This window comes from Mesitornis unicolor, unplaced genomic scaffold, assembly GCF_000695765.1.
Source record: "Mesitornis unicolor isolate BGI_N332 unplaced genomic scaffold, ASM69576v1 scaffold40024, whole genome shotgun sequence".
Taxonomy (NCBI): domain Eukaryota; kingdom Metazoa; phylum Chordata; class Aves; order Mesitornithiformes; family Mesitornithidae; genus Mesitornis; species Mesitornis unicolor.
Genome location: NW_010182821.1, coordinates 23,860 through 34,102, shown reverse-complemented (window position 1 = coordinate 34,102; position 10,243 = coordinate 23,860). Strand labels below are relative to the sequence as shown.

General features: G+C 39.5%; 1 protein-coding gene across 1 annotated transcript in view; it reads left to right on the top strand.

The window, feature by feature from the left end:
* LOC104540175 (OCIA domain-containing protein 2-like) overlaps positions 1-2,714 on the top strand; it is a gene marked incomplete at its 5' end in the record, with an annotated part of 7,817 nt that extends 5,103 nt beyond the window's left edge. Inside the window, 2 exons of the mRNA XM_010183911.1 lie at positions 494-575; positions 2,625-2,714. Coding sequence (XP_010182213.1) covers positions 494-575; positions 2,625-2,714 — 172 coding nt within the window. The remainder of the gene's footprint in view (positions 1-493; positions 576-2,624) is intronic.
* Between the last annotated feature and the right edge of the window lie 7,529 nt (positions 2,715-10,243).

Here is a 10,243-nt window from a genome sequence, read left to right as displayed (position 1 = left end):
TTTCCCTATCTTTCTCCCAGATGAACGTGAGCTTTTATGCTTACAAAAATGCCTGACTGATAACAGGAAGCTTCTTCATTGTTCATCTATCTCTTTACTTCTGTTCTTCCACCACATAACAAAGCTGTTGGTTTCCTCACTTGGTGTTACTCAAAATGGGTATTCATCACTCTCTTATTGCACACCTCGCTCCTAACTCTGTTTGCTCATTAATGATAGGTACAATGGCAAGGACTGTCTTTTCCTGCTTAGAAAATCCTCTTGGTTTTTGGCAATTGCTGGAAATGGTAGTTAATAATAATTAATGAGTTTTTATTGGCTGAGACATTTAGATGACATCTTTTGCAGTTTATGTCCCCTAAAGCAGTTACAAAAATTGGAGAATATAGGCAAGAGATTACTTCTTCAACAACATTTGCCAGTGTGCTGTATGGTTGTATTAGAAGAAATTCAGCAAAATTCTTCAGTATTTTATCTGTTTTCGATATTGTAGGCATTGTCATCATGCTTGCAAAGAATGTCAAGGAAAATTGGGATCAAATGAGAAAGAAGGTTCAAGTCCTTCAGCATCCCAGGTAGGCAACTTTGAAATTTAAAATAAATTGTCGTTTTGTTTTCCATGTTGAGTGGTATTCTTGTTTGAAATGCTTGAACAGTATACTGAAAATCATGGATTTTAATAATAGATTAAAATCTGAGCATTATTCAAGGAAATATTTTCTATCTGTGGTTTCTAATTAAATTTGTTTCTTCATTTTTACCTTACATAATTTTCATGTTAATTTTAAATCCCTAATTTCTGAGAAATTTCTGCATTATCTGTAGCAGAGTACTGCTTATTCACCTAATTGGAATTCATTTGAATTGACTACTTGTATGAAAATAAATGTAACTCCTTTCAGTTTCCAACTTTATTACTTAAGAATCAAATAATTACAGATAATGTTGATATTTAAAAAGACATTGAAACATTGAGAATCTAAAAGCAGACACAGTTGGGTTGGGTTTTTTTTTTGCATCCAGGACTATGGTTTGACTGGAGCCTTAGTGAGGGTAGGGTAAAAGTGGTGCTAAGAGCAGCTGCGTGGTGGGGCAGGGGAGATGCCCCATGTGATGCTTTCACCCCAGAGAGGGGAAAATCCCCTTTGCCAAAAAGGAGGGTTTACATGTGGAAGGCAGGGGAGCATTTTAAAGCACTTTCACTCTTTGCCTATGAAAAACAGGCCAGCAGCTGGGCTTTTTCAAAGCATTTTCACACTTTCTGGTTGTGGTAAACTGCCCTACATTTCTCACAGGCAGGAGAATGTGTGAAAGTGTTTGCAAATAGCTTGGCTGCCTGCAAGAGAGGCAACAGAGGGCCTGCTTGAAACCCTGCCAGGCGAGTTTGTTATGGCTCTGACTGAAGTCTGATGCAGAAATTGTTGGATTTAGTAACTTTACCATATATTATGTAGCAATTTAGACAAAGATATTTATACTGGTCCCTTTCTTGCTCTAAATTGCATGGTTGCAGACAATCTGTAAGGAGCAGTATCCTAGCAGAACATGTTTACTTACTTACCCAGAAGCGAGATTTTTACTATGCAACAATGTGTTATGGCAGTGTACAAGTACAATTAGCTTTTAAATAAACTTGAAATTGTCTCGGATACACAGGAGCCTTGCAGGTGTATGAAGGGAAGAACTCAGGATGCCACAGGCTCCTTTGTTTTCCTCCTGCAATAGGTCCTGGAATTTCTGCTGTGGAACCAGTTTTAGCTCCCATCTTAGCTTACTGTTCATCAAACACCTTGATTGCTGCACTTTTTACCAGCCACTTAGGTCATCTTGTTTGTTTTTTTAAAAGGGCTAGAAAGCTTAATCAGAAACTTAGTCTGAAAACAAATCTAAGACAAGAATATTTCTTTCAAATTATAATTGCTGGAAGAAAAAAGTCATTACATTTGGGCCAGCGTAATATTTTGAATTTGCCAGAAATCAGTTTTGATGGACAGGTTTTAGAAACTTAGGAAAAGAAACATTGTAGCCATTCTGTTTTTTTCTGTATTGTTAAACAGTGAAAATAATAACCTCATAGCCTCTTTTATGTTTTAATAAAAATTCTTAATTTAGCATGCTATGCTCTCAAAATGTACAGAGACCCTACTAAGCACATCTTGCCACTATCCATGCCAAGTGTGCATCACAAGCTCTGGCACTGCCTAGGAGGGCCACCCAGGTAAAATTATATTCATGTTGATGAGTCCAAAGGTAATGTCTTTTATCCGCAAGGACTTTGCAGAGTTCTCAGAGAAACCACCAAAAAGCTACACATTTCATATCAAAAGCAAGGTGCCACTCAGCTAAATAACAGGTCCTTTCATTCCATTTACAGATGTGGTGAAGATCTTATGGATCAGCTTCTTCTTTCAAGGCTTTATTCTTTAGAGAAAAAATGATGTCTTTGGTTTGGTGTAAATCAGCTTATTTGAAGTAGTTTTCTTCATAATAAATACCGGTTTCCTGTAATGCACTTTTTGATTTTTCCTCTTCTCTTTCTTCTCATCATGTTTTGGTTTATTTTCCTCCCTTCAGTGCAATTTAGGTCATAGTGATTAAAAATTAAATTTGTCTATTGTACTTAGATGCTGCCAATACTTTATGTAGCAAGCAAAACAGCATATGCTGGAACGTTTGTCTGCTATGTCAAAAGGAAAGAGTACAACGATGTTTAAGTGATTTTGCACAGTTAAGAGGCTGTTCAGTCTCTGAGCTGGCTCCTTGTTTATGGAGTGTTTTAAGAGTACTAAGCTAGTTCATGAGGGTATTGTCACACTGCAGGTCCTGTGCTGAACCAACTTTCAATGACACGGTTCTACATAAAAGTCCACTTTACCAGGGACATCAAAAGTACGTGCCACGTTTGTAATGAACAAGAAGATACAATATTTTGGAATGGTAAATGGTCTACACCCAATCCAAGACGAGTAGATGTTGAGAAAAAACTAGATGGCACATGCTCTCTACAAAGAGCATGGTGCACAAACTTCCATTCAATATCTTAGGAAATCAAAAGCAGACACTTCCCCAAAACACAGCGATGGTGTTCACAGGAAAATCAGGTGTACAGCTACTGAAAAGTGTGGGCTTCGCTGTCAGTTCATGTGTTGTTTTTTTTTTATTATTTGCTTTTATACGATGCCTATGGTTGGTACTCCTCTTTTGAACCAGCTTCTTTCGGTATCTTAACCCAGGCACAAAGAGATTCTTCAAGCAGGATACATAGAATGTAAAAGTACAAAGTAGCCATTAATTGGTTACCACACACAAAATACATTCTGGTTTTAAAAAGCTAAATACTCACCACTCTGATAAGCTACTTGGAGAGTCTTCCCTAGCCAGGCAGCCACCAGGCAGAAGGGTTAGACTAACCCTCCTGTATTTTTTTTCCCTGTAAGATTTTATACCTTTCCAAATTGGTGTTTGCTCTCTTGAATTCTTGAGCTACTAAGAACCCTCCACAGAGGCTTTGATTTTACCCTTTTTACCTTTCTATAGCCTTTTCCCACAGCTCTTTCTCAGCAGACTGAGTCAGGGGCACAGCTGTGTTGTGTCAGAGCTGATGCAGGTGAGCCTTGGGGAACCTTCAGCAGGTGGCTGCAGGGAGAGAAAGATGAAGAGAAGCCAACCTCTGTTGTGAACATAACGTAGTTATCACAGGTGTCCTGTGATAGCCAGCAGAACTTGCAGGGTGACATGTCTTAGCTACTTTCCGGTCAGCTGACATCTGCTGTCAGGATAACAGCACCAAACTGCACCAAGTTAAGTCATGCTTGGGTTATCTACAGCAAACCATCACATCCATGTGATGCTGAGGAGAGTGATGCATGTGACAGTGGACCTTCCATGGCAGACTCAGAGGTTGTTCTTGTGTCACCTCCCGGGGTTACAACTTAGCTACTTAACTTTGCTTTACATGTCATTTCGTCCAGGCTTCCTATTACTTTGCTGTAATAAATGTACTGTTATATGAACATTGTCTCCTTGTTTTCTAAATTGATTTCCATACTTTGCAAGAGGCACTACTCTGATCAGCTCATTGTGGGAATCTAAGTTCATGAGTTACTGTGATACTGTTAAGCAAAAAGTCTGTTTGTGAATCTAAGCTGTATTAGCACTAAATTTGTGCATATCAAAGGAAAAGTGAGCGCAGCTTATGGGTAAACTGTTCTTTAGAAGGTCTTCAAAAGCTTTTTTCTGTACTTCAGAGGATTTATGGCCAAATAATTGTTTAAGCCTGTCAGGTGTCAGGCTCCACATAATGCTCCTTGACTTGAGAAATGACAGAGGGTATGTTTTGGCAAGGCTTTTTATTTGATTTTGTTAATATGCAACTTCTCCTGCTTTGTCTGACCAATAATTTAGTGAATTGTGGAGCTGGGCTACAAACTTTTACAATGAGGTAGTAATGATGTTACAATATTTCTTAAATATAACTTAAAAAAATTACAATAGTCTAAAATTGAACTTAACCAACTCTCTCAAAAGTGCCAGCTACAAAAGGATAGGGAAGACTCATAACACATTCTGCGACATGTTACTTAATTTGATAAATTGGAGCCAACTGACTTTCATCATGCTGTGATTTACAGGTGTGTGAGAGTTGCTCTGGTGGCTGGATCTGTGTTCAAGGGGTGCAGTCAGGCAGATGCTGGATTTTTTTAGCACTGGATGGTTTATGTGACCTACTTAAGCTTTTAAGCTTATTAAGATTTGACAAAGAAATGTGAAAACATGCTATAAGAAAGGAGGTGTTGGGGTGTTGGTAGTTGTGCTGTGTGATGCAGAAAGGAACATTTAAATGCCTACTGATTCTTTTACATTATTACTTCATGCAAGAGTGAGACAGGAAGAGCTGGACAGAACCTGATGTGCTCTCCTGGCTAGACCCTCATGATTTTTCTACTTGGGAAGACAAGCTCCTGGTGATTAACAAAGAATGCTCTAAGAGCTGTACGTTAGTACAGCCATGTTGTAGTAATTATGAACAATTTAATGAGCTAACCTATGTTGACCATTACTGTCATGCATTCCATACAAGTCAAGTAAAGTTATTTGTTTTTAATTGAAGCAGAAGCTGAATATACTGAATTCAGGGGTGACCAATTGAAAAAAATAGGGAAAGATTTGAGGTAATCAGTTGCTTCCATAATCTTTATTTCAGTCTGGAATAAGAAGGGAAGAGATCCCCAGGAGAAAAACAGTTGACCTTACAAAGGATCAAGCATTTTTTTATATAGTGCTGAAACATTTTTGTAGTATTTTCTTCTACTAATAACAGGATATATATTCCCTTTTGGCAGGAAGATGTTACCAAAGAAAAGCTTAAAAAAGATCTAATGAGCATACATAGCTTCCTATTAATCCTTTTTATCTGGAAAGTGGAGATTACTTTCTTCACCCAGAGACAAGAGAGTTGAACTGTGTGTTTAGGCATATCACAACTTAGTTGAAGTCCACATACAGAATCACAGAATCACAGAACGTTAAGGATTGAAAGGGACCTCAAAAGATCATCTAGTCCAATCCCCCTGCCGGAGCAGGAACACCTAGATGAGGTTACACAGGAAGGCGTCCAGGCGGGTTTTGAATGTCTCCAGAGAAGGAGACTCCACAACCTCTCTGGGCAGCCTGTTCCAGTGCTCTGTCACCCTCACTGAGAAGAAGTTTCTTCTCAAATTTAAGTGGAACCTCCTGTGTTCCAGCTTGTGCCCATTACCCCTTGTCCTATCATTGTTTGTCACCGAGAAGAGCCTGGCTCCATCCTCGTGACACTCACCCTTTAAATATTTATAAACATGAATGAGGTCTCCCCTCAGTCTCCTCTTCTGCAAACTAAAGAGACCCAGCTCCCTCAGCTGCTCCTCATAAGGGAGATGCTCCACTCCCTTGATCATCTTTGTAGCCCTACGCTGGACTCTCTCCAGCAGTTCTCTGTCCTTCTTGAACTGAGGGGCCCAGAACTGGACACAATATTCCAGATGCGGTCTCACCAGGGCAGAGTAGAGGGGGAGGAGAACCTCTCTCGACCTACTCACCACCCCCCTCCTGATACACCCCAGGATGCCACTGGCCTTCTTGGCCACAAGGGCACAGTGCTGGCTCATGGTCATCCTGCTGTCCACCAGGACCCCCATACTTGCTAAAATCAAGAAACAAAGTACATCTTTCAGCTGTAATGCATGCAGTGAGTAGCCTGATGTAAGCCTCAATCCACTTTATGAAATGATGAATAGAAGAAGGGTCAGAGTAGAAGAGGAAAGCTGTAATGACATTAACCCCAAACAACTGCAATAGGTTGCTTGTCTTTGGGGACTTTTCTATTATCTATCTGAAATCATTTTACAAATACTGTATTCAATCCAATTTAAAAATGTTGTGTTTTAGAAGAGAAAGCAATTGTAGGTTGAAAACAAAGCACATTTAAATCCTGACTTAGTAGTTGGACTTTGGGCAAGCCAGCTGGTGTGTTTTTCTCTTTTAAAACTGGGAATGAAGGAGAGACTAAAGCTCACCATCTACGTTTTAATAAATCCCTATTAAAAACAAGATTTGGGACTTATTTTACTATAGTTTTAGAGGAGAGTGAGAGAACAAGGCATGCTGTGCACCCACAGCTCTGAGAGGGGATAGGCTGGTAAGCAGAGAGGAAGCTCTGGGGTAGGAGATAAAACAGGAGCATCCGAGGCCAAGTGGGAAGCATGAAGGGGCAGCTGGCCCAAGCACCACTCTGGTACCTCTGGCAGCAATGTGAAATTGGGAGCAGCAGCTTCTTCCTCATGACTGTTTCTCCCAGTGAAAGAGCTGGCTAGTTTGTCCCACTCGCCCAACTCATTTTTGGCATCACAGAGAGGAGCTCCATTTGAGAGAGCCAAAAAACGGGAACCAACTTCTGACATCAGTATTACAGTAGTTCCACATCTCGGAAATACTGAGCCTCTTTTACTTACAGACTTCACTTTTCTAGATTGTACTATTTTCCCAAGCATGTACTTAGTTTGAGGAATCACCTCTAAAATAGGTGGATTTGTGAATTTGTGTGGGTTTGGGGATGGTTTCTTTTTTTTTTTTTCTGATAAGTTTCTCAAGAAAATGAGGTTCTCAAGAAATAAATGAGACTTTTCTCAGTTTGAAATCTAGAAGGCTTGAGAGGGCTTCTGGGGACATGCTAGGGGACACCTCATCAATGTATTAAGAGATAATCTGACAAAGGAAAACATGACTATGTTTCTTGATGACAAAATGATAGAGCTAGGAAAAAATATCAATACTGAGAGTCTGAGTAATAGTCATTGTCATGGGGAAAAATACTAACTGCATCACACAGTTGGTTTTAAATTACTCTGACATTCTCAGTACAGAGATCCAGGAGTCATTTTGCATAGTTTTGCATAGTTGCAAGACATCAGATCAATGGTCTATGACAGCCAAAGGGCAAGTAGAACGTTAACAATTCCTAGGAAAAAAAAAGAAACAGCTTTACTACTTCCTCCCAGAGGCACATTTTACACCTACCCTTCCCTCACGCCAGCTGTAGGCTGAGAGCTGCAATGACTGAACTGGACCTGCCCAAGCTTACTGCCTGCTATACTGTCGCATGTATAATACTTCAAAATACACAACCAAAACCTTACCCAGCAGCAAATGCTTGCCCTGTAATCACTCCCATTCTCCTGATAAGCTCCACAGATCCAGCAGATTGTCATAATCCAGGGAGCTGCTCCAGCCCATTGCCAGACAGAGCCTGCCCTTGTCTCAGCAGGGGTTTCACACCGCAGGTGGCAGCTCTGTCGGGGCCACGGGTGGCACAGCTGCTCTGCCAGTCCAGCTCCAGCTCCACTTTCCCCAGTGAGGGCTGAAGGGGCTCCTTCTTCTTCTGCGTGTTGCTCCCGTAGCACTGCGCATGGCTCGTGGCTACAATGCAGCCTTCAAGGCCGGCAGACAGCTGCACGTTATGTAGCATGCAGAGGGGAAAAATGAATACAGTCCTTCACAAACTCTTCAGGGGACCCTAAGAAACACACTTGGCTCTTCAACACAAGCACATAGCCATACATGACACTGTACCTGCAGAAATGTCTTCTGCTTCGCATGGCTTCTTTAGAAATTGATTTAGACATTGTAATAATCCATCATTGATGTTTAGGCATCCACTACTGCAACTGAATTCGCCCTTTCTTGTATCAGTTACACTGTTTTAACATGCTAGTTAGCCTAAGAGTGTTAAGACTAACAATTATATTTAAACTACAGAATTAAGCTTAACAAAATTATTTGTTTTGGCATTAGCTTTATATAAAACCTAATTTTAGCTTAATTAAAAAAAAAAATCCAAAGCACCAGAAATGTGCTTCTACTGTGGATTAGAGAGTAGAAAATAATGTATAGCATTTCATGTAAGGAATGAAATTTTCATTTTAGAAGCAGTTCATGCCAAGATGGCATACCCTGAAAATAGAGTTCTATATCATCACTGAGCAGCTGGAAAAACACCACAAAGGTTATATACACTAGGGATTTTTAATCCTGAATAATTTACTTTTAGTTTGGCAAAGGGAATCTGTCAAACTCTCAATTTCTCTTTCATGTTAAGATTTTTTTCTCATTTCAAGGATAAATGAAAGTTGTATGTGATTTAGTGTCCTTTGTATCAGGTGATTGTGCAATGTCTTTATCCCACATCCTTTTACATGTCATGAAAGTAGCTCATGGGAGACTCCTATGTTTTAGTTTTGCAAAGCTGTTTCTGCTAAACAGAGAACATTATGACTATATGTTGAAACTATGTATTACTGTGTACTGTTGTGTATCTTAAAATCTCAGGAAATTATGAATTGCTCAGTCAAAGAAAAACCAACAGTAACGAAATAGTAAGTATTAAAACAGCAATATAAAGTTAGATGGTATCATTAGCATTGAACAAAATCAAGTGCTTTAAATCATGGCTGATAATGTTTTGATTCTTTAAGAATTATACTGTTTTCATTTATCTGAAGTAAATTCATACAAATTCTCCCTAAGGGATTATCATCTACTCTCCCGCAGCTCTCTCAGTAACAATTAGGTCCAAGAATCCATTCACTTTTTGTCACACCTTATAACCTGATGCATTGCTGGTTTTGCTATACTGCTTTACTTCAGTTAAATAAAAATGCCAGTTGTTTTATTTTCCTCATTATCTGGAAAGAATAATTCACTTGATGGTCTTGCAAACTGGAAATCTGTGCCTTAGCGAAGGTGGTTAATGTGTAAGATGCCCTGGTTTCCCTTGGTTTGGATTCTAATGCAGCTGCTCTAAGGTGCCTCAAAACTTCTGTTTGGTGCTGGTGGTTGATGCGAGCTGGTGCTTTAGTTCTTATGTTAGCAAAGAAAATATAGTATCAACTGGAGGCAGATCTGTGTCCAAACCTGCACTAGCTTAGCTGAACGAGTGCAAACCCATATGACAGACCCAAAGCAAGAGCCTGGAACAGCAACAAGATGTAAACTGTCCCATGTGTTGCCATGAGGTTAAAATCCAAACACAGTTTGTTGATTTCTACAAACAACTTGATAGGTAACCAAACTGGAAAACGGAAAGGTGTTTGATTTAAGGTGTAACAGGTAACTTTTTAATGTAGTTAAAATTTATTCTGAGGAATAAAAGATAATTTACTTAGGTTTACAATGAATATTGAGTTAATTCACATTTATTAATGAACATATGATGACAACTTCAAGTCATTTTTAATGCCACTCTCTTTGTGGTTAGGTCAGACTGTAAACATACCCGACTGGAAATACAAATGGTAAAGCAAAGTGAAATTCTTACTGTGATTTTTGAAGAGCAGCAAGGGACCTACATTCCAGGAAAACAGTTGGCCTGGTTAATAAATCAAGAAAAGATCTCAGATACTTGGATTCAGTTAAAAATCTCCCAAAATCATGTAAATGCAGTATGAGCAAACTGCTCACGGATAACAGGGCAGCTGCTATGAAATCACAAGACTGGAAAAAAACCCAAAACACTCTGTCACAAGGTGGTACGCATGGAAGATGTGCAGAAAAAGGGAAGGAAGACAGCTGAATTCCCACAGCTATTCAGTGAATCACAGGTTCAACACACATATTGCCACAGCAAATTGAACGTGACCCAACTTAGCCAAAATACCAGTTTCCAATACCCTATCAAATTAACACCTATGGTCGTGAACTCTCCTATATT